The 24,099-nt window shown below is 50.6% G+C and overlaps 4 protein-coding genes across 4 annotated transcripts; 3 read left to right on the top strand and 1 right to left on the bottom strand.

The window, feature by feature from the left end:
• Positions 1-20: 20 nt before the first annotated feature.
• ATG13 (Autophagy-related protein 13) lies at positions 21-2,936 on the top strand (the record flags this gene model as incomplete). Its single annotated transcript, XM_036646284.1, has 3 exons — positions 21-251; positions 306-407; positions 471-2,936. The coding sequence occupies 3 exons, from the start codon at positions 21-23 to the stop codon at positions 2,934-2,936; spliced, it is 2,799 nt and encodes a 932-aa protein (XP_036488627.1).
• A 2,248-nt stretch (positions 2,937-5,184) lies between these two features.
• On the top strand, positions 5,185-7,576 carry hse1 (Class E vacuolar protein-sorting machinery protein hse1; the record flags this gene model as incomplete). The annotated part of the gene is made up of 6 exons (XM_036646283.1): positions 5,185-5,227; positions 5,288-5,448; positions 5,525-6,298; positions 6,361-6,433; positions 6,485-6,709; positions 6,765-7,576. The coding sequence occupies 6 exons, from the start codon at positions 5,185-5,187 to the stop codon at positions 7,574-7,576; spliced, it is 2,088 nt and encodes a 695-aa protein (XP_036488626.1).
• A 739-nt stretch (positions 7,577-8,315) lies between these two features.
• CGCS363_v014433 (putative ATP-dependent helicase) lies at positions 8,316-11,700 on the bottom strand (the record flags this gene model as incomplete). The annotated part of the gene is made up of 2 exons (XM_036646282.1): positions 8,316-8,696; positions 8,767-11,700. The coding sequence occupies 2 exons, from the start codon at positions 11,698-11,700 to the stop codon at positions 8,316-8,318; spliced, it is 3,315 nt and encodes a 1,104-aa protein (XP_036488629.1).
• A 3,907-nt stretch (positions 11,701-15,607) lies between these two features.
• SUP35 (Eukaryotic peptide chain release factor GTP-binding subunit) lies at positions 15,608-17,854 on the top strand (the record flags this gene model as incomplete). The annotated part of the gene is made up of 3 exons (XM_036646281.1): positions 15,608-15,917; positions 15,989-17,736; positions 17,798-17,854. 3 exons carry the CDS (start codon positions 15,608-15,610, stop codon positions 17,852-17,854), a joined length of 2,115 nt encoding a protein of 704 aa, XP_036488628.1.
• Between the last annotated feature and the right edge of the window lie 6,245 nt (positions 17,855-24,099).

Below are 24,099 nucleotides of genomic sequence, written 5' to 3'. Positions count from 1 at the left end.
GGCGCACAACCCCAAGCAAAATGCATCAACAAGCTCGACCCGCCCCGCGGGTCTCCTCCCCCGCTTCCTCTCCTCAAACGAACCCGTCCCGAACGAACAACCCGAGAGAAGCAATACTAGGTGCTCGCGCAAGAGCATCGTCCGAAACCTCTGGCCGAGAATCTGCCGTTGCCAGCTCCTCGACCGCCGAAACTCCTCCGGGTGCTGGTCCTCCGGCCGACGCCGTCAAGAAATTGGACCAGATCATCCAGGTAGGCAGGGCGCGGGGAGACAGTGGCCTATGCAAGGAAGCTAACTTTGGGTAGAACTTCCACACCAAGGCCGCTTCAGTCGTCCTCCAATCGCGTATAGATCTGAAGCCAGCATACCACACTCGCGGGCCTGGGAGCAAGAAGCTGAATAAATGGGTGAGTCACTGTGGTCATACGTTTGTCATGGGTGAAGACATGCTGATTTCGTGTTTCTCGCAGTTTCAAATTGAGACCGAAGAGTTCGACGACTTCAAAGACGAGCTGCGCATCTGGAGGAATTGCGGCGGCTTCGAGAATACACCACCGCCTCTGATTATTGAGACATACCTCGACACTTCGCGCCTGACCCCTAGCCAGAGTCTGGTTATTGTCGACGAAAATGGGAAGAGATCGGATGTTATGGAGGCTTTAAATTCGTCCGACTCAAGTGACGATGGTCGTCCCACGCCTGCCAAGAGGAATACAGAAGTTATCTTGGAGAGATGGCGCATCGAGTTGAAAACGATACCCACCAACGATATTGATGATTTCGGTCCAACGTTACCTACCATTTATAAGAAGAGCATTGTCTTCTTCCGTTCGCTCTACGCTGCGGCAAGAATTCTTCCAGTTTGGAAATTCTCGCAACACTCGCTAGGCAAAGGCGTTCACCCGTCGCTAGAGCCGCGGTGTCGCATTCGAACCGGCGAGCCAGAGAGTGATGGCATCGACCGGCTTCGGCATCCGCTGTATGACGGCCGCCCGGATGTCGTGACCGACTACGTGTTCGGCGACTTGGAAATTCCCGTGGGCCGCTTCTATGCTTCAGTAACATACAGGAATGAGTGCAACTTCCGGGTGGATGATTCCGAGTCGCTTTTGAGCTCTCGCTTCATGGGTGTGGATGAGAACTTCTTTAAGCCGTCGCTACCTCAAAGGAGAGAAAGCAGAAGAATCGACCCTGAAATTGGGTCCCTTCCATCGCATCGTCGCAGCCGGAACCTGTCAGACATCCACCAGACATATGGCAGTCTTTCAACCTTTCACGGCGATGGTCCTTTGGGCACCAGCCCCATATCAGCCTTGAAAGCCGTGCGAGCTCCTGGGTCCGACACAAGTTCACCGCCAGAATCCACCACTCCAAATATCGAGCCAAATCCACCAAGCTCCTTACCTGTCTCCGGTTTGGCAGCAAGACCATCCATCAAGGGCTTCAGCAGCACTGGCCGCCGACCATCTGTTTCATTTCAGCCTTTCAAAGCAGGTTCCCTCTCCGGGTCGCCTGTGCCCCGTACGTTGGATTCCGAGTCACCAGCATCCCCAGCATCCCGAGCTGCTGCTCTGAACGCGCTCAACCAACCTCGCAACCGCAGATCACTGACAGTAGGTATGCCTGCTTCTCTGCGCGGCGGCCCTCAACCCGGCGATGCCCCGGTCCTGGGCTCTCCTCGACCGTCATCGACGAGTCGTTACAGCAGCAGCTTCACCCATCGCAAGGGGAAGTTATCCTACGGCGGTCCCAGCAGGACAGGCGATGACGAGCAAAGCAGCAGTGGCCGCCAAAGCCTCTCGTCGTCCGTGGCCCAGCCTGGCTCTGGTCTTCTTGCTGAAACAGGAGCGGGCGGTAGCTCCGGATCACTCCAAACAGACGACGACCAGATCTCTGAATTCTTGAAGGCGTTGGACAGCAAGAAGACGCTGAAAAGTTTCGAGCCCAGCAAGAAGGGCGAATGGGCAACAAACCGGACTGTTGCTCAGCTGTCCAGGTTCCACATGATGAAGGAGTCCAACAACGCGCTCACAGATTCGATGACGTCTTCAATGCAGATGCATCGATCATCAAGCTCTTCTAGCCGGCAATTGTCGAATGTGCCGAGCATGGCCGCGCCGGCGTCAGTTTCAGTATCGTCCTCCCCAGGAAAGCCTCTTTCCCCCCACACGCCGCACACCCCAGCCGTACCTTCCCGTTTGAGTGAAAACTCGATCATCAACTACAACACCAGCCAGCCCCGCAGCGAGCGTGGAAATACTAGTGGCGACACAACGCAGATGCCCAGGGAAGACACCGTCACTCAAGATGGCACCACTGCAATTGACATCCCTATCTCTCCGAGGATCGGCATACACCCGAGACGTTCGAGCTCTGTCGCGCAGCAAAATCGGGCATTAGCAGATGACGACGATGGCGATCTCGCGTTTGCGGCCAACCGCAGCATCAGCTTAGGTGCAGAAGACCGTGAGCCACCGACGCTCAGCATGCTCCTGGGCAGGCAAACAGAGGCGGAATCGTCTTCTCGCCGAGAGGGGGCATCTTTGCAGCCAACCGGCGACATACAGTCTTCAGGCTCGGCGGACATGATCAGACAAGGCTCCTCTGAAGGATCCAAGCCACCAGGCGGTCTGATGGCTGTTGCACCGTCCAGCTCGCCCTTTGGCAGACGCCGGTATGCCGGTATGGGATCAACAGGCGGCCGCGGGCAAACACCTCCTCAGTCATCACGAGGTAGTTTTACGGGATCCAGCGGGCGGTACGGGCGTGGCGAACATGACCTTATGGACGAAGAGCCTCTGCTTTTCGATATGTCGGAAATGGACGCGCAGTCACGTCGAAGTTTGGAGGAAGGCCGGGGTGGAGGCAACGTGGGATCTGGCTCGGGAAGCCGCGGCGATTTTGAACCTCGTGGCATCAGCCGAAGAGGATGGTAGACGGTACGTTTTTGTTGGGCCAAAGAACTGTATCACTGGCAATCGAGAGTACGGAGACGCAGAGCGCTATGGACACTTAGCAGCTCAGTGCAATCTCCCTAGCCCCCGGTGATGGGAACTGCCAACCGGGACGGCATGACAGCAAGAACAGAAGCTTGCCAGGAATGAATGCGCCATTACATATACATCATGATTGGGCAGTACGGTACTCAGGCGTTTGGTTGGTTGGTTGGTTTGCACGCTGGCCAAGGGTTTAACATGGCAGCAGAGAAGACAGGAGTAAGGGGGGGTTAAGGACTACAGAATTGATAGAGAATGTATAAAGACTGAGATGTACACATATGGGGCAGGGTATCCAATATCGCCACTTTGCACAGCACCAAAATCGAAAGAAGTAAGCTTAAGCTTGTGTAGTAACTTAGGCATAATGGAACAAGACGACGGTGAATGATGAAGATATCCTTCCAATTGGGTGGTTTGGTTTGAGGATCACACGCTGATGACGATGGGCTTCGTCAGAGGTTGGCGTAGACACAGGCTAGTCTAGGCAGAGAGGTGTCTTCATCTTGCAGTGCTTATCGTCATTGGCAAACCAGAAACGTCCACCTTTTCCTAGAATTTCGCCAAGCCATTCGTCGTCACTGCATGCGCACACAAGTCCCGCCGAAGGCAAGCATGTCGAAAAGGGCCATGCTCCGCGGTGCCCCCTGGTGTCTGTTGGCTACCTTCTCTGCCGCCTTCTCTGTCGTTGTCTCGACTGCTAGAAAACAGGCAGGCTGACCGACAGGCTAGTAGTTGAAAGGTTCAAGAACTTGTTTCGATCGAGGATAGTTGCGGATTCCGGTAATTAGAAACAGTAAAGAAGGGGACGGCGACGGCGAAGAGTATCGAGTGACAGAAGCGAGCAACTGCCCAGGGTGGAGGTCGCGGATGTGGCTTGAAGTCTCCCCCCGTGTGTGTGGCGCACGTACGGCGCAGTACTGCGTATGGTTGAGGTCGCTTGGGCGTTCTTCTTCGTTTCCCTCGAGAAACAAAAACCAAGACCTGACCTGCTATTTTAGGTTGATGGGCCACAATGTTCAACAAGCTATGGAAGTCGGCAACGGGAGGCAGGGTTCCTTAAGAACCATAAGTAAATTAAAACTAGCCAGCAAGCACCGGTTCGAGCAACAAATAAAATGAGGAACATCGTATTGGCACGACTTTGATTAAACGACAGTTCTAGCGTTTCTGTTCAAGGGCGTTGCGGACGGGATCTGGGTTGACGAATGCACGGAATCTTGTGGAGGCGACGACTTGGAACCAGTCCACAGATGTGGCGGTGCGGCGTCGCGGCGCAGTCGCAGTCGCAGTCCGCGTAATTCGTGGGCGAAACACCACTCAGCCCCCCTCCGGGTGCCCAACGCCAGATAGGTATTACCTAGTGTGCGGGTTGATGATGACGACGGGCCCAGCGTGAAGGTGAGGTGCCTCAGGTAGTGGGCCTGCGGAGAACCTGTCCGCGTTTGGCTGCGATGCGGTGGAGCACAGGTCACTGTCCTCGCATTTAGCAGCTAAAAAGTACCTCCCACAGGCACCTGCCCACTTCATGCTACGTTAAGCCCAGGTAGGCATGGAAGGTTCCTGCTGCCCGCTGTCTGCTGCCTTACCTCATGGACCGTGGCACCTGCTTCAATGTCCATGTCTGTCGTCGGTCCGCCCGCCCCCCATACCTTACCTCACCTTACCTACCTACCAGCCTACGAATACCTTGCCTGCTTTAACCTGCGGCTACCCTACCTGAGCGTAAACCTGCCTCCTCGTTCGCCCTACAACAATACCCAACGGCACCGCAAACGACCTTGCGTACCCATTACTGAATACATGCCTTCGCATTGACGGTGACCAATTCTACGTTACCTGTCGCCTTCCTCGCCGCGCCTTGTGGAGTACGGGACGGATATCAACCGACAAACAATCCCAGCGAGGCTGTTCGACCGGCCAGACGTCCGACCAGGCCCTAATACCTTTCAGACTACCTCGCTTGGCTGAACCTCTCTCCCACCCAACATCAACACCACCGACCTAGCCCCTGCCTTTCGCCGTGTGTCACCACTGCTCACTACTACTTCGAGACGCTTCATCGCTGTTGCCTCGTCGCAGACCTTCTTGGCACTAAGCATCGAATACCCAACTGCCTGTCACGACACATCTTCCAACTTAATCACAAGTACAGACCACTTGCGGCGGCTCATAGCTTCTGCCCAAAATGTTCCGAGCAGCAGCTGCTGGTCCCTTCGACGAGGGCGTCGGTATGTGGCACCGGTATCGTGATTGCTGCCTCACCTCGCTAACCTGTGTCTTCCGTCTAGCCAAGGCGACCGACGAGAACCTTACCTCGGAAGACTGGGGAGCCATTATCGAGGTTTGCGACCGTGTCGGCAGCGACCAAAATGGCCCCAAGGAGGTTGTACAAGCCATGATCAAGCGTCTGGCCCATCGCAACGCCAACGTCCAGCTGTATACTCTCGAGGTAAGTTTCCCCGCTTCCCATCATCGTCATTTCCAGCCCATGGAGCCGACCGCTGACCTCATCGCCACTACACCAGCTCGCAAACGCCCTTAGCCAGAACTGTGGCAAGAACATGCACCGAGAGCTCTCCAGCCGAGCATTCACCGATGCCATGCTAAAACTCGCAAACGACCGCAACACCCATAATCAAGTCAAGGCCAAGATACTTGAGCGCATGAAGGAATGGTCCGACATGTTCAGCAAAGACGCAGACCTTGGCATCATGTACGACGCCTACTTCCGACTGAAGCAGAGCAATCCAACCCTGCAAGCCCCCTCGGCCCCCCAGAAGACAGGCTTGACCGATCTAGATCGCCAGAAGGAGGAGGACGAGCTGCAGATGGCTCTGAAGTTGTCGCTGCAGGATGAGGAGCGCAAGAAGAAGGCTGCCGAGCCCGTTGCTTCTTCTTCATCTGCTGCACCAGGATCTTCCTCCCAGCCCCAGCCTCAGCCCCAAAGTCAACCCACACCTGTGCCCGCGGGCACGACAGCAGCTACCGTATCAAGGGTCCGCGCGCTATACGACTTCGTTCCGTCGGAGCCCGGTGAGTTGGAGTTCAAAAAGGGCGACGTCATCGCGGTGCTAGAGTCCGTCTACAAGGATTGGTGGCGGGGTTCGCTCAAAGGCAAGACGGGTATTTTCCCTCTCAACTACGTCGAGAAGCTCACAGATCCCACCCCCGACGAGTTGGCCCGCGAGGCTCAGATGGAGGCCGAGGTTTTTGCCGAGATCAAGAACGTCGAGAAGCTACTGACGCTGCTGAGCACATCCAACACGGCGCCGCGAGAGGAGGATAACGAGGAAATTTCTGTAAGTTGAAGGCCGGCCTTCAGGCGGAGGGCACATACAGTTGACTAACAGCACCTCCGCAGAAACTCTACCACCAGACCTTAGCTATCCGGCCCAAGCTGATCAAGCTTATTGAGAAGTATTCTCAGAAGAAGGGTGAATGCCCTCCTCCATCCGTCGTACGCACCCAAAGCTGACACTGAACAGATGACTTCACGCAGTTGAACGAGAAGTTCATCAAGGCTCGCCGTGACTACGAGTCCCTGCTGGAATCCTCCATGTCACACCCTCCTCAGCCCAGCTACCATCAATACGCCATGAGGCCAGGCCCTGGCGGGTATCCAGGCCCAGCCGGGCCAGCGGCCGGGTATCCTGCTCAGGGTCCTCCCCAACAGCAGCAGGAGCAGAGATTCTACACTCCCGCGCCCCAAGGTGAACTACCTTGAATGCCACTTGAAGTGCATCGAGTTTGACTAGTTGTATATAGAGCAACCACAATACCCCCAGTCTACGCCCTCGCCGAATTTTCAGCGTCCGGCGCAAGCGACACCCGCTCCTTTCTACGTAGCCGGTGCCGAGGTGCCCTCAGCAGGTGGTCCGCCTCCCGCGCAAAACCATCCGTATCCCCAGCGTGAACACAACCCCCGCCTTCCGTCCACGGGGAAAGCCCCGGCACCAATTAACACATCGCCTCCTCCTACAGCCAACGCTTACACTGCTTACTCGCAGCCTCCTAACCAGCGACCCCAGAGCACATACGGTGCTCAGGAGCTGGCCACCTCTGTTTACGATTCGCCCATCGCGGCCCACAACCCGAGCTCAGCCGCGACGTACACATCCTCGGTCTACTCTCAGGATGATCCGTACAACAGCAACAACACCTCTAGTCCAGCCGTCGGAAACACCACCGTACCCGCGCCGCCGCCGTCTTCCTTCCAACCATCAGCGTCGACGGCGCAACCATCCCAACCATCCCAACCATCTGCCCCGCAACAACCACAGTATCAAAGTTACCAGCCCCCAGGGACTCAGGGCCAGGACAACTACAACAACGCCCCGACACAAGCCCCCCCTCCGGTGCCGACCGGAGCGGCACCGCCGATTCCGGGCCCTGCTCGATCTGAAGTCCTGACACCGCCACCCCTGCAGCCCGGCGGAGCTGCCTATGACGCCAGACAGAGCCTGCCAAGCCAGGGAGCACAGCCGCAGTACAGAGCATACGTTCCTCCTGGTGCTGCGGCAGATGGTCCGAGTGCTCCTCCTGCCCACGATTACTATCGCCAAAGCGGTGTTTATTAGAGCAGGAACGAGTCGAAACGGAGCCTGCCACGCACTGAGAGATTGAGTTTAGAAGGAAGGACCAAGTTGGTTTGATGACGACATTCATTTTGGTACGCTAGCGAAGTTTTCCACCATCTTCTATGGGAGGTCTTTTGACAGTGATGTTTTCGAACGCTTTGGCTCAAGGAGCGCGAATGACAGTGCAAGGGGGGAAACGAATGTATCCCGCTAGGTCCCTAGAGCCTCACTCATACCCACAACTAGCAATTTGTCGACTGGACATCAAGAAAGAAAGGCATGACGGGGAAGGGGGCTGATCAGAACGTAATTAGGATCTGTACCATACTTGACATCAAAAATATGTTCCACGTATCTGCTTCGTCACCCTTGGTGCATAGAGTTTGGAAGAGTTTTGGGCAGCTCTCTGGGATGGAGCCGGCCGGGTCTTCTGTCTGGCACAACTTGCCCTGCAGGTCGTCACTATTGTTCCTTCCCTGCGTGCAATGATTCTTGTCTTCATTTCATAATAAATCACGGGCTAATAGGAACACCGTAAAACACCATAACGCCACGCAGGGCTGCTACTCTGCAGATGCCTCCCTCCCCTTATCATGGTACGCCTGAATGCTGTGATGGGATGAATCTCAGCGACAAGGCCTCTCCGTCTCTGCACCGTCTATGTTCCGCCATCATCACCGAATTCATCATCTAAGCATGAAAAATAGGAGACAAAAGGTACGGCCGAGTCTTGTCTCGCCTACCATCGGCGACCGAACATCTCGTGTTCCGCCTTCTTCGGCGCCTTGCGGGCCTTTTGTAGCATTCCGATCTCGGGGGAGCCTTGTCTACTGGTTCGCGCCGAGGTGCTGCGCGACTGGTCGACATAGTTGTCGTGGTTTTCGGCACCGGCACCGTGAGAGTCATCGCGGCGGAACAGATCCATGATCTCCTTGAAGCCGAGCTTGAACGCGTCCTTCTTCATGCCTCCCTCGATGGCCGTCTCAGCGAGCAGACGCTTCTTCTCTTGCAGCTGGAGGATACGCTCCTCCACCGTCTTCTCGACGGTGAGCTTGTAGACGACGACGTCGACTGTCTGTGTGAGGCGGTGAACTCGGTCAATGGCCTGCTCCTCAACAAACTGGGGGGAAGGACTACATGTTAGCAACCTAGGCTACAGACAAAGCGTGTCTATCGGTCCAACAACTTACAGGGTTCCAGAAGGGTTCGAGAATGATGACTCGGGTGGCTGCAGTGAGGTTGAGACCCAAGCTGCCACACTTGAGACTGCAAAGCAGGATGCGCGTGTTCTTGTCGTTGCGCAGGCGGTGCAAGCTAGCCTCGCGCTCGTCATTCTTCATGCTGCCGTCATAGCGTGTGAATTTGAGGCCCTCCTTGCGGAAGAAAGGTTCCACAAGGTCCATCATTGAGGTGAACTGCGAGAATACAATGAACTTGTGCTCGTCGGTCTCCTTGTGCAGTAGCTGCATCATTTGGCGGATCTTGGCGGACGCGAGAATCTGCGATACCTGGCCGTTAGGTTTGTAGCGTGAGTCTCGGTCAGAGTATACTTCCGACTCGTCGACCCCGGTATCTTCTTCCGAGTCAGACTCGAAGTCAGCCTCGGAGGACTTGGATGACCTATACTTCTCATCGAGCTGCGATGCTATCGCTGCTATCGAGGGAAGGCTGTCGTCTGAAGCAAGACTATCATCCACGTCCTCGGGCTTGACCCCATCATCCTTGACAACGAAGCTGTCGAGGTTGCTGCCGTCGTCTTCATCTTCAGACCCGTGTCTCGAGTCTTCAGATCCGATCCAGTCTCCGCCACCCTCTGCATTTTCATCTTCTTCACCTCCGGCCTTGCCCATGCGGAGCTGGACTTGCTGGTCTTCGGGAACGAGCCAGTCACCTTCCGCCTCCTCGTCGTCGCTATCCATGACAACATTGCGTTTCCTAGGCCGCCGAGACTTGGGCTTCTGTGGGCTCTCGTCCTCATCATCGGCAACCAAACTCTGCTCTACAATCTTCTTCACCTTGCCTAGCTTGCCCTTTTTATACTTGGGCTTCTTTCTTCTTGGCGTCTCATGCTCTTTGAAGTATGCAAGATCATCGTAACATTCTTGACAAGTATCCTGCCCGCTCTTGGCAATATCTTTGGGCAGATCCCGGCCACAAATGCCGCAGGTCTTTGTGACGATGCCCATGCCACCGAACATGTCGGCGAGGGCGTCGATGTCTGCCGATACGTTCTTTTGGCCCGCGTCGGTCGAGAGTGCGTCCTTGTCCTTGTCAAGCTTTCCCTCGACCAGCTTCGGGTGGTTGCAAGCTTGCCTAAGTCTCAGGAGCAGGACTAAAGCATTAGCATAGTCCACCTTGCCCTTCAACATGCGCTCGATGCTCTCATCAGCTCGAGCCTCCAGTCTGTCGTAGAAGCGGCGCTCCGCGGGGGAAAATGCGGTGGCAACCGTCACAACCTTGCGCTCGGTGACCTTGAAGCCGGTACCAGACTTTTCACCCTCTTTGGTTGGCTTGCCACCAGGATTGAGGGCGCCGTCTTCCTTAAGAATTTCCTTCGTGCGACGCTTCATGAAGCACCGAAGCAGGCTGTGGAGACGACGAATAGCGACATGACCCTTGCCATTCTTGAGCGGCTTCTCAATCTGCTCCTTCCACTCTTTGAGGTCATCGTAGGGCTTGATTCTGAGAAATTTGATCAGAGACTGCAACTCTTCAAGGTTGTTTTGCATTGGTGTTCCAGATAAACACCAACGGTATTCCGACCGCAAAGCATAGCAAGCTTTTGTCGACTTTGCGTTGCGGTTCTTGATGGTGTGGGCCTCATCAAGGACCACACGCCACCAGTGAAGACCAAAACATCCTGCCTTCACACCGTTCTCGTCTTCTGACGAGTGGCCCCATTCGGAGACAAGCACTTGATAGGTGGTTACGACAACGTCGTACAGCGCGAGATCCTTGAAGCGCTTAGTGCGCTGGGGCCCGTGGTGAACGCATACCTTTAATCCGTGCGATTTCACCACCTTCTCCTTGATCTCTGATTCCCATTGCCTGATCAGGGCCAGAGGTGCCACAACCAATGTTGTCTTCTCAATGCCATCGAAATGCTTTTTGTAGCCCTTCTCGCCCTTGGAAGGCTTCTGATTGCTCAGGATGAGAGCGATTGTTTGGAGAGTTTTGCCAAGACCCATGTCATCTGCCAGGATACCACCCTTGGGAACCTTGCCTCTCTTGACGGGTCCAAGTTCACGGCCCTTCATCCACTCGACACCCTCGACTTGATGAGGCAGGAGTTTCACCTTGAGACCTTCCATACTGCCATCTTTGCCGTCTTTTTCTGTATCCTGTTTCTCCTGATCCTCCTCCTCGTCATCTTCCATGCCACCCTCCAGGAGTGCTTTCAAGTCCGCAGAAGCCTTGGCTGGATCGGTGTAGAAATCGGCATCGCCAAAGTTGCCGGTCGGTCGATATGTGGAAGGGTTTGCATCGGGTCCGATAGAGCTGTAGAGAGTGAGAGGCGCAGGTTTTTGGTCTTGATACAGTGGTACGGCAGGTACAGACACCTGCTGAGCTCTGTGATGCTCGGGTCGAGATGTCCGCTCGTTGAAGATGCCTGCCGCCTTTTGCTTAAGAGACGACACTATCTTCGTCGGGTGGCCAAACACGGGCCGTGGGGACGAAGAAGGATGGAAGGGGTCGTGCCGCTTGGTGTCTGAAAAGAATGACTCTAGGGCCTCAGAGTGCAGCATCGATTGCTCGTATTGACTAGGTTGGCTTTCCTTGGAGCTTGGTCTTGACGATGATGGTTGCTTGAAATCGACGCTGGTGATTTCAACGACGTCGGGGCTGTCTGACTGTTGTGGAGGTGGCATGCGGCGAGCAGACATGTTAGTAGCATTTGGCGGCTTGCCCTTGGGCGTGGTTGACACACGCATAGCGTCGAATCTGGAGGATAGCGAAGCAGGATCTAAGGCGGCTGTGCCACGGCTCTGGGGCCTTGCAGAGCTACTCTGAATGCCATGAGCCTGTTTGCTAGGTGTTGATGTCTTCGGCACAGAGGAGTGCGAGTCGTCGTTGGGGTTGATTGGGCGCAAAGGGCCCTTGACGGGATGGCGTTGATTGACCATGATTGTTTTGTATGAACACCGCGACTGGTCCTCGCCTATAGGGATAGATAGCGGTGGCTGCTTGCAAGGTGACCTGGAGATGTTGGCTCGCTCTTCGAGAGTTATGTTGCTTCTTGGGCGAAAGCAAAAGTCGGCGCCAGGCTTTCTGTTATGTTCGAGGAGGGGTCAGTGACACCGAGCTTCGTTGGGATGTTTCCCAAAAGAACAAAAAAAAACAAGCAATTGTGGGCTGAACCTACTTCATAAGAGACTCATAAATAGCGAATTTGACCTGGAATGCTCAAAGCTTGGTCTCCAAAGTCTGTGGGCTTTTTGGCTATCGCGAGCTCTCTCGTCACGTCCAGAAAAGGTGCGTATATGGGTGCAGGATTGGGGGGTAATTGTGCGTGGGTATGTACCAGAGTGAATGCACGAAGTACCACCCACCACGTTTAACAATGACATAATATCTCTCCCCAGCAACGGATGGGCAACGGGTCGACGCCACGCCACAACACAACCGTGTGAACGGAGATAACTAGGGTCCCTGTGGCGGTGCTAAGCGTGGCTGACTAAGGCAGTGTGCTGAGATATCCATCCTCGTGCCTTCTGCCTCATCTACCTAGTCTGGGCAGTGGGCATACACCTATGGATGAGTCCCGCTGAACGTAAAGGCTGACTTTCTTTTTACCACAATCTGTGGAGGTCTAAAGAATAGGGGGCGTGGTCCATTTCTCACGATTAGCTTTCCCGTGCTATAGTTCGTGTGTGCCCGCTATTGTCGTCGTCGCCTCTAATCGCATGTATCCTGATCCCTATCGCTACTATCGTTGTCTTCAATATCGTTATCGACGACGTCGTCGTCTTCTTCGTCATGACTATCGTGCGATATGAATGGGTCGCCAACACTCTATACTGATCGTTACGATGTAAAGCAGAGGACATTAGCCTTATGCTCATGTCAATTGCGTCAATTCTATCATCTAGATGGGGTATCAGTGTATGGATCAAAACCAACACGCCGCTTCGCTTCCGTTCTAGCCCGTAGCTGTTCCTCTCCTCTTAACCCGGTCGTCGATGTCTCTTCAAGGAAAAATGTCAGGATGTGGTCGTGAATTGTTAGATGTGACGCTTGCTGGAATTCTTGCAAACTTGTAAGCCTGATGAGCATTTCCATCAGGGACAACGATGTGGTCACCGCGCCGAAAGGCGAGCGCTGCACAAAAGAATCCGTATTGTCCATTGTACGATGCGCCAATTCCTGAGTGTAGGGATGCGGGGGCGTGCGCACGTCTCTAACTGGAGACGACGATTGCATAGACATGTTTTGAATCTGGGCTACGAGCCTCGAGTCTAACGAGGATCTTGCTCTCCGGGAGTTGGCAGCAGGCGGTGTAGCAGCAGACGTTGTCGGTGACACTCCGAGAAACTTTCCTCCCTCTTCCAAAAATTCTTCGTCTTCCGTCTCACTGCTCTCTGCCTCGTCTTCTTCAAAAACCTCCAATGCAATCCATTCAGGATCCAAATGGCTGGGAAATTGCCTCCTGAGTGGAGTCATTGGCGACTTAGGTAGTTCATCCAGGGTGTCAAGCGCAGCGCTCTCTTCACGGAGTTGCCGATCAATGTCATCCTGTTCATCTTGGTCACCAAGACTGCTTCCAGTCTCGGACGCCGTCCTAGATGCAGGATCGTCGCTATATGCCATCATCTCTTCCTGGACCTGTGACGGTGGCTTTGCAAGTATGTCCCGTTTCAGGAGAAGAACCGGGTTATTATCCAGGCCATCGCTACCAATGTTTAGAATCCTGCCCGTGTCGGCATAGAATAATTTTGCAATTTGGTGAATTGGTATGGATTCCCGTATACCTGCGCAGCTGATATCGTCGTAGGCGGCCACATGGGCATCCAATTCGTCATGGACACGGCCGTCGTCCAGGTCCTCGATAATCTCCAAGTGGTACGCGTACTCATTGTGCTGCCCCATGGGACGAGACGGACCAAAGGGGTGAGATTCACCGAAGGTCTGGCCCCTTGTACGCCCCGCTCGAAAACCTTTGTTGGCATCAAAAACGTGGTCCATAGGCGTCCGGCACAGTCGTACTCTGGCTTTGTGGATGACTTCCTGCCACACTGGTTTCCTGTCGCCCTCTTCGAACCCATATGCCTCCGTCGACACTCCAAGAGGGCTGCGCGGCGATTTTTGAGGTGTGCTCGGATGGGTTTCCAATTTCTCCAGTCGGTCTTTGGGATGTGGTGCAGCGTGGCCGATGAACAGCATGTAAAGGGACAAAGTGAAAGCCGGACCTATCTGTACCGGCCGGGATGGGTCGGCAGCATATTGAGTGTCTCCAAATGTCAGAAACATGCCGGCTTGCAACAGTCTAGACGGAGATATGCTGGGAGACATTGACGAGTTTAGACTCTCACCTGACGCAGTGATAGCCATGTGCAAGAGCGGTATATCTCTGTCGATACGGGCGAGGAGATCTTTCATGTCGTTGATGATGGCCTTTAGTTCGGCAAGTTGCTGCTCTCCATCGATGCTGCGCCGAACGGCGGCATGAGGCGCTTCTCCTGCTTCAGCAGCCTGCTCTACGCGACGGCCGAGCGCGATGATGTCCTGATGAAGGCCCTTGGCCAGGGGTAAAGCGGACTCCAAGAAGGCATTGCCTCTTCCAGACCTGGAAAGAGCTTAGCGGCTTGTGTCAGCTTGATGTTGCTCGAGGAGTTCTTACTTGAATTCAATAAGATCAATGGCTGGAGAGACGACCTAGAGGCGTGTTAGTCACACCGCTCTGATAGCCTCCATGGCAAACACCCACCTTAATCTTGGTGTCGAGGGTTTTCTGGAGTTTCTTCAGCTCCGAACGGACAGCTCTGTCATCCACCGTCTTCATCAGGCGTGAACACTGGGAAAAAGCGTAGGTCGAGGTCAGAGCTATACCTGACCGTATGGCCATGTTCATGGCCTGGGCTCCCAGTTTTGCGAGTAAGGCGTCCATGGCTGCTGCTGCTGCTGCTGCGACTCAGCAACTGTCATGCTGTTCCAAAAAGCCGGTAGGGTGCAACAACAAGTAAGATCCTGGCCCGCAGATTGAGATTGCGGAGCGAAGAATAAGTGTCGGGCGACAAACTCTTGGTCATTGAAGAAAAGCGAGAAATCAGAATCACTTGCACCTGGCCGTGACCGGGATCCTGAGGCAGGGCAAGGTACCTCAGGTTGCCATAGGTGAGAGAAATAGGCCAGTGACGATGCAAGCAAGCGCAGGTGCCCGATTAGGGTGGAGGGGTCCAGTGCGCACGACAGTGTGTGAGTCCATACCTCTCACGTGCCTCAGCGAGGGGCACTGTGGATGCAGGCGGCACAACTACCCCTCAATCGCTTGGATACAGTGCGACGTCACTCAAGCCGTCCAGGTAGGTAGGTAAGGCAGCACCCCGCCTTGGGGTGGATCAGGTCTCGACTCTGCAAAACTTGACCATTAGGTAGTGTACCAGATTTCCTACAGCCAGCGCAGGAGAAAGGGGAAAAAAAAGAAGGTTCATCGTAAAAGAAAGGCTGGACTCCGTCCAGCACTGTTTCCTTGGAATAGCACCTTGGTGTATTGGCCTCCAACCCAAGAGTGAGTCATTCCAGCCCGATTGCCGTCACTGGGTTCTTTCATTTGCCTCCCTCGAGGTGAGGTATCCGGTGTGCTCTGTGTCCTGTGTCCCGGCGTACCCTTTTGCCTGCTGGAAAAATTAACCCTCCAGCCCCTCTTTAAATCTTTCTTGGGCGCATCTCGTTAACGTCCCATCCCACTTCCAGTTCTGACCGCATCTCCCCGAATCCGCTCACCACCTCACCTTAACCTCCAACCCCTCTAAACCCCCGACATCGACATTCGCCCGCATCGATACATCGACCGCCCCGCCGCAGATTATCAACATGTCGAACCTCAACTCGTGGGAAGACGATCCGGCTGCCCAGGACGACAACCTGTCGCGCCAGGCTCAGCAGCAGCTTAACCTCAACCAACACAACCCCCAGGCTGGCTCCTTCCGTCCAGGCGCATCCTCCTTCACCCCTGGAGCTCAGTCCTTCCAGCCCGGTCAGCAGTACGGTGGCTACGCCCCTCAATACCAGCAGTATTATGGTCAAGGCTACGGCGGCGGCGGCTACCCTCAATATGGCGGCCAACAGGGATACAACTCACAGTACGGACAGCAAGGCTACAGTGGCTACCAGCAACAATATGGTATGTAAATCATCTCTGTCCGTTTCCAATACAGACATCTTGACCATTTGACCTCTGCTGACAACTCGTAGGCCAAGGTCAAGGATATCCGCAATATGCCCAGCAACAACAGCCTCAGGCTCAGGCTCAGCAGCCTGCTCCCACCATCGCCAAGCGCCCGGCTGATGCTCCCGCTGCCGCCGCGCCGGCACCTCAGCCGACAGTGAAGAAGGAAGGCGGTGCCAAGGTCTTGAGCATCGGCGGCGACGCTCCTAAGCCCAAGGCCAAGGTCCTCTCTATCGGCGGTACCGCCGCTCCTGCTAAGGATGAGAAGAAGGAGGCTCCCAAGGAGGAGGCTAAGAAGGACACCAACCCAGCTGCTGAGGCTGGGGCCAAGGCGACAGCGACAAAGGCTATTGAGAAGACGGGTGCTTCGACCACTAAGTCTGGCAAGACCTCTCCCTCTCCCTCATCTGGCCGTTCCAGCCCGTCCGGTGGTGCCAGCAAGGGTCCTGTTCGCGAGGCCGATGCTGTCCAGAAAGAGCAGACAGCCGACGTTGACGAAGAGACTCTCAAGGAAATCTACGGCAAGGAGCATGTCAACATTATTTTCATCGGTCACGTCGATGCTGGAAAGTCGACCCTTGGTGGTTCAATTCTTTATGCTACCGGCATGGTCGACGAGCGAACGATGGACAAATACAAGCGCGAGGCCAAGGAGCTTGGAAACCCTTCATGGTACCTCTCATGGGTCATGGATCTGACCAAGGAGGAACGATCTAAGGGAAAGACCGTCGAAGTTGGCAGAGGCTTCTTCGAGACGGAGAAGCGCCGCTACAGTATCCTGGACGCACCCGGCCACAAGACCTACGTCCCCAACATGATCGGTGGTGCTTCTCAGGCCGATGTTGGTATCCTCGTTATTTCCGCCCGCAAGGGTGAATACGAGACCGGTTTCGAGCGAGGTGGCCAGACCAGAGAGCACGCTATGCTTGCCAAGACCCAGGGTGTTAACAAGCTGATTGTCGCCATTAACAAGATGGACGATCCTACTGTTGAGTGGTCCGAGGAGCGCTATAAGGAGTGCACGACCAAGCTGTCCCAATTCCTTAAGGGCACTGGTTATAACTTGAAGACTGACGTCTACTTCTTGCCTGTGGCCGCCCAGCAATCCATGAACATCAAGGAAAGAATCCCTAAGGGTGTCGCTCCTTGGTGGGAAGGACCCTCCTTGCTCGAGTACCTCGACAACATGAAGGCTCTTGAGCGCAAGGTCAATGCACCCTTCATGATGGCCGTTGCCGGAAAGTACCGAGATCTCGGAACCATGATCGAGGGCAAAATAGAGGCCGGTGTTATCAAGAAGGGCATGTCCCTCGTTATGATGCCGAACAAGCAGAGCGTGGACGTTGCCGCCGTATACGGCGAGACCGAAGAAGAAACCCAGGTTGCGCAGTGCGGTGACCAGGTTCGTATTCGCCTCAGGGGCATCGAGGAAGAAGACATTCTCCCCGGATTCGTGCTGTGCTCGCCCAAGCGCTTGGTGCACAACGTTGCCACGTTCGAGGCTCAGATCCGTATCCTCGAGCTCAAGAGCATCTTGACTGCTGGTTTCAACTGCGTACTGCACGTGCACGCTGCCATTGAAGAAGTGACATTCGCAGCGCTGCTTCACAAGCTCCAGAAGGGCACCAACCGAAAGAGCAAGCTGCCGCCGTCTCACGCCAAGAAGGGCGACAGCATCATCGCCCGCATGCAGGTTATCGGTGGTGCTGGATCGGTATGCATTGAGAAGTTCGAGGACTACCCGCAGATGGGTCGCTTCACCTTGAGAGACCAGGTTCGTATGATTGGTTCGCATGGATTATTGAACGTCTGATGGCTGACATGTTGGGACATAGGGACAAACCATTGCCATTGGCAAGATCACGAAGCTGATTACGGATGAAACGGCTTAAATTCTGAACGAATGAAATGAAACTAGAGGTCGACTTCGGTTGAGAGGAGCTGGCTGAATTGAGTTCCCCTTTTGGAATGGCAGGCTCGCGAAGCAAGCGCAGAAAGAGTGCAGAAAAGTTCTGGGCCATGGCCAATATGCATAGAGATTGACCTGAGATGGTGTAAAACGAGGACAGAGCGACGTCATGGAGGGCGGTAATGCCGTGGCGGCAATACGGACGGGCCGCAACGGGAGGGCTCCGCATGATAGAGACGTAGCATTCTGAGAATAGTAAGGGATGGGTAGGGGAGGTAGAACTAACAAAAAAAAAAATCAATCTCAAACCCTTCAAAGTAGGCGCATGACGATGGCTTCACGTTTTGACTCTCTTGGCCGAAGCAGGATTTAGGAATCACATTTTCCGAGGTGACAACCTTGAACTGTTGGCGTCCCGAGTAATCCCGATGATAGAGGATTTCTGCGGACCCGATGATGAAAGGTCAGGGGACGATAAGGATGCCCCTAGCGGTGTCGGAGAACCCGAGTTATTCTCGTGTCAGAGTGGGTTTAGAAACACCCAATGGTAGGGGTGCAATATCCGGGCAGGAATCAATGGAGCCGGGCTACGGCAATCGGCGGGCGGGGCGGCGGAGCCGAGGGGGGTCCCCGGCCTAACGGAGGCGTCCCAGCGTACGGATACTGAGGTACAGTTGCCTGTGTTCTTGAGGCGCTCTATTCGGCACCCCCATGTCCCCTATTCGGCACCAACTTAAGCCTTTTTCGGCAGTTTATAGGTATTATAGCTATAGAAGGTGCCCACCACTTTATAGCTACCTAAACCATCCTTATACTAGATATTTTATGTAATAGTCGTATAAATACTAGTAGTCTACTTAGAACGTATAAATTTATTATTTTATTAATAATTAACTCTCTATATATAATCTAAATACTATAGTACTAATATTCTTACTAAAATTATCTATTTTTATATTACTACTATATTATAACTATAAATCTTAAAGTATAAAGTTTTAATAACTTTATTAAAGTAGTTTATTAATACTAAAAGACCTATAGGTATAGTATAATTAAAGCTTAATTATATTTAAATGTATATAGCGAGAAGGTTTAATAAAAGCTTAATTATAACTATAGAGGACGCCCTAAAAAGACTATAATAATATAGTAAGACTTAAAGATTAATAAAACTAATTATAAGTAATTAGTATAACTTTTATTAGTTCTTAGAGGGTAAGTAATAACTATACTTAATAATTAATATAACTATCTACTTATTACTAAGGAGTTAAAGTTATAGAGTTAAGCTTTTTATAAGATAACTATTATTAAGGTAGTTAGTAGTAAAGAAGTAAAATATACTTATATAGAGGCTCTCTTAAAGTTAGGTAAATTAATAGTATAAAATATTATAATATAAATAAATAAGGAGGTAGGTGTTAAGTATATATAGTTAAAAGATATATATAATATATAGTAGTAGCTATATTATAAGAAGTATAGCTCTCTCTTAACTACTTAGATATTTATATAAGAACTTAGGTAAAACTAAGATATTAGGTATCTAAGTTTTCACTATAATAAGAGGTTAGGTAAGATTAATATAGTATTCTAGATATATATATAGTATTTTAACTAATAGAGGTTAAACCTTAAGCTTTTATTAATAGATATTATATATAAAGTTAGTTCTAAGTATAATAAGAAGAGGGAAATAGCTTATAAATAATCTAGGTTAATTACTTTAATATACTACTTTTTGAGGTTAATAATATAACCTTAATATACTTAACTTTTAATGCTACTTTCTACTTTATCTTAAATAAAAGTAGTATAATATATAAGTAGGTACTTAAGTAACTAAAGGCTATGATTATTACTAAAAAAATCGTACTACTAAAAGTAGTAATAACTAATTTTAATAAAGCATTTAAAAAGGTAGTAAGAGTAGTATTTCTAAGTATATAGTAGTAGTTATATATTTAGTATATACTTAAAAATATAGTGTTAAATATAAAAAATAAGTAGGATAGTATATTTAAGTTAGAGCTAGATAACTAAGTTAAAAACTAGCTTTCTATTAGACTTAGAATTACTAATAATCTTAGTATACTCTATATTAAGAATACTTTTAATTCACTTAATTTAACTATAAGTAGGTTTAAGGAAACTTTAGTTAATTCTACTAGCTAGAATTTTATAGCTAATATTACTAAGGACTTTAATAACTTAGCTACTAGCTATAAGGCTGAAAATCTTATGCTTACTACTAATTTCCTTCTATTTAATAGTAATATTTATATTATTAACCCTCTAACTATTACCTAAAAACCTATTATTTTAATAACTTCTAACTTAGAGAAAATTAAGTAGTCCCCTAATAGTATTTTATAAGTTTAAAAGGTGTATATCTATATATTAACTAAAGCTTTTTTTTTAAAGTAATAATAGGTATTTAAAAATATATTTAAGGAGACCTAGCTTTAAATTATTAACTATTTTATTACTACTTACTTTCTGTTTTACCTCTAGTTTGCTAACTTTATTATTAAAGAGTACTATAACTATAGCTTTAAAGCTACTTCTTATATTAAGTCTACTTATGCTAAGTTAAAGTCCTACCTCTATAACTACTTCTCTAACCTACTTAGCCTCTTTAATATAATTAGTAAGATAATTAAGACTAAAAAGGATGCTTTTTATATATATATTAGTAATAAAAAATACTACTATAAGGTAGTATATATAAAAGAAGAGATATTATATTAGTTAGTTTAGAGTATCTCCTTTAAAGGTCTTAATATAGTATATTAGTAGTAATAAGCTATAAATACTATATATATTAATAACTCTTAAAGTAAGAAACTTAGTATTTATATAGGCTTATTTACTTACTAATAAGGCTTACTTTACTACTATAATATTCTTAACTATCTTAAGGTAGTAAATTTTAATTACTATATTAAAAAAGAGGATTATAACTATTATTAGTAGCTTAATTAAACCTTAATAAGTACTCTAACTCTCTATTTACTAAGATATACTTTTAATATATATTTTATAGCTAAAGATTATAGCTCTATAAGTAGTAATATAAAAGCTTAACTTTAATATTATTATACTTAAATATAACTACTAATAAGATTACTTTTTATTTAATAATAGTAATATGCTTACTATTAACCTTCTATAGTATTAATCTATTATACTAATGCTCTTCCCTTATACTAATAATATATCTATAAAGTGTAAACCCTCTATATTTAAAGTAGCTTATACTAATATATTTATTATACCTATTTAGCTATTACTATTACTGCTTATATAGCTAAAAAAGAAGAAAAAGTCTGCTATTAAAAAATAGGCTGAAAAAAGCAAGGAGTATATAAAGGATATAGTTAATTAGTAATTCTACTAGATAAGCTAGTAGTTAGCCTAAACCCTCTAGAATTTTATATTAAACTAATACTTATTATTTTTACTACTATTACTAGCTCTAACTTTAATGTTTTTTAAGCTTAACTAGCTTCTTATATACTTATAGGTTTTTTTGCTATTTATATAGCTTCACTTTAAGCCTTTATTATTTCCCTCTAACTAGTAATAGTTTAAGTAGTTTTTAAGTTAACTAAGGTAGTAATATAAGTAGTAGTATAAGTAGTATAAGTAGTATAAGTAATATAGGTAGCTTTAGTGTTAGATTAATACGTTAATATATAAATTTTCGCTCTATATTTTATAAAACTATATATTACTATGTATAATGAATCTTTTAGTAGCTTATAGGGCTAGAGATTTACTTCGCTATATATAGTGTAGTACTAACGTAATGATTTACTGAAAAAGGCTTAAGTTGGTGCTAAATAAGGGATATGGGGGTGCTAAATAGAGCGCCTCGTGTTCTTGCGCCGTTCTCTCGGGAAACATCGATCGTGGGGTTAGGTGCTGCGTCTGCCGCATGCACACATCTACACTCAGTCCGTTCGGCCAGAAGAGTTCACGGAGAATTGCAATCTCGTTTCTTGTTTCCCCGGGAACGTGTCAGGTCAAGTGATGCACAACCCCTTGATTGAGGGCGGTCTGCGCCTGAGAAGCTGACTCCTATTTCTTGAAAATTCGGCGGTCACGAGGGCTCGTGAAAGCGGGCATGTACGTAATAGCAACGTTCGTCAAAGCGAAAAAGACCCTAGGTGCAAAGGCGGCAATGGATTAACATTCAGCCAAGTGGCTACGTCTACATAGTAAAGCCCCCTGCTCTGTACGTACTGTTACGTTGCTGCGCTCTCATACTTTTCTAATCTTTGGGGGACCCTAACTGATATTCCAGGACGTGCTATCGTAGAAGTTAGGCGGCGGCGTCAAGGGGGGGCAACAGCAGTGGAAGTTGGTATTGCTTGCCGGAGAATGTCGGAACGAATAGCTGAAGGTAAGCCTCTCTGCATGAAGACGGAGGATGATTGGCCATGGGGAACGGGGCGCGGGGTAACTTGCACTAGATGCTCGGCTACTTGGAGGGTGCAAGGTGGGATTGCGGCGGGGCCAAGCGGCTCTCGAGCAGCAGCCAAACGTCATCCTTTGCAATGTTTGGGGCTCGTTTTGGGGCTGTTAATGACTGCTGCGGTGCTCGTTTCCGTGATGCTCCGATGGAGAATCAGGAATACGACAATGAAGCTAGGTATGCCAACTTGGACGAGATAAGGGGGGCGTGCGGTTGGGAAAACGGTCTTGTCAGTGGGATGGGATTTTGCTTCTCGCATTGCATTGCCGCCGCCCGCCGGTGGACACAGCCACGGGTGACAAGCAAAGGTGTTCCTAAGTATTTTCGTGGACGCCGTTTCAGCTTTTCCTCGACACATGCCGCTGAGAAGTGAGAGACGGAGAGATGCAACTACCACGCACGTCGAACCCGAACAGAAGACATGGGGAAGGGACAGGCGGACGGCAGCCATGTGCCGGTCACAGAGAGCAGACGAGACACGCGCGGAAGGGAGAGGAACACCGGAAGACTGGAACAAAGGACTCTGAGAAACGGGCATGAGAGGGCTGATGGAGCAAAAATGATGTTTAGACTTTCCGCGTTAGCGGCCCCGGCTTTGAGATGCGGCAAGATTCGAGAGCAGACGAGCGACCCAGCACAGCAGCAAGCAGGGCCCAGTCAGGAGTCATCAACGCTGGGAATGGCAAGGTAGCATAGCTGTAGGGCGAGCAGGGCCAGCAGATCAGACCAAAGGACCAAAACGGGAACGCCAACGCCAACGTTGGTGACCCCATGAAGGCTTGGCCTGTTGGTGGGCGGGTTCGGGGGCGGGGGGGAGGAGAAGGCGGGAAATGGGAGATGGGAGATGCCATGGCTGGGGGAGATTGAGATTGGGTAGTAGACTGCCCTGGACACGGAGGCTTGCGCAGCGGCAAGGCACGCCTGCCACATTGGACAGCAGCACATGCGCGGAGGTCTGCTGTGGGAGTTTACGTACCCTTACCCAGGAACATCGGCCTCGCATGCGCCAGCTCAGCGCTAGGGACCTTACTCGAGTGCCTGATACAAGTAGCACATTTACGAATAGGTAGGTACCTTACAGAGCAGACCGCCCACCTCACCTTGCAAAATCTGGAAACCTTCAGAGACAAGGTGCCTGTGCCAGTGGCAGCTTAAAGATGCCTTTATCCGAGCGAAGCGGTCTGTTTGATACTGACTCGATCATGCACTTTGACAAAGGAAAAGCAACGAGGAACCAAAGACAGGTATGGAGGATGGCATTGTGTGTTTGAACTAGAGTCCCCGCAAGCAGTTCCGTTCCGTTGCCCACCTCACCCAAAGATGCGTTTGGATAATAATTATCCGGGCGGCGGGTGGGATAATCGATCATCAAGCCAAGGGCCGTCCAATCGTGCTTGAGCTAAGGTAAGGTAATGTACGGCGTAAGGTAGGTAGGTAGGTAGGTACCTGAGGTACCTCAAGGGGAGGGATGTATCTTACGTGGCTGAGGTGGCATGCATGCGTGCCTCTAGAGCTAAGGTAGTGTTGGTATTGCCAGTGCCACAGGTACGTGTTCGTTCGGGCTGTCATTCTCAGCCTGAAGAACAGGTTCCGGAGGCCGCCCGAACTCTGGAGTTCAATCACAGATGCAAACCTCGAAATCTCGAAAAGCAGCCACGGGACGGGTTAGCCAGGATTCGGGAGCCCCAAGCCGACGCAACGGAGACGTACGGGAGCAGACTGCAGACTGTGGAGAAGCTGGCCCA

Source organism: Colletotrichum siamense, assembly GCF_013390195.1.
Source record: "Colletotrichum siamense strain Cg363 chromosome Unknown KSG_Cg363_contig10, whole genome shotgun sequence".
Lineage (NCBI taxonomy): Eukaryota > Fungi > Ascomycota > Sordariomycetes > Glomerellales > Glomerellaceae > Colletotrichum > Colletotrichum siamense.
This window is presented reverse-complemented; position numbering and strand designations above follow the sequence as displayed.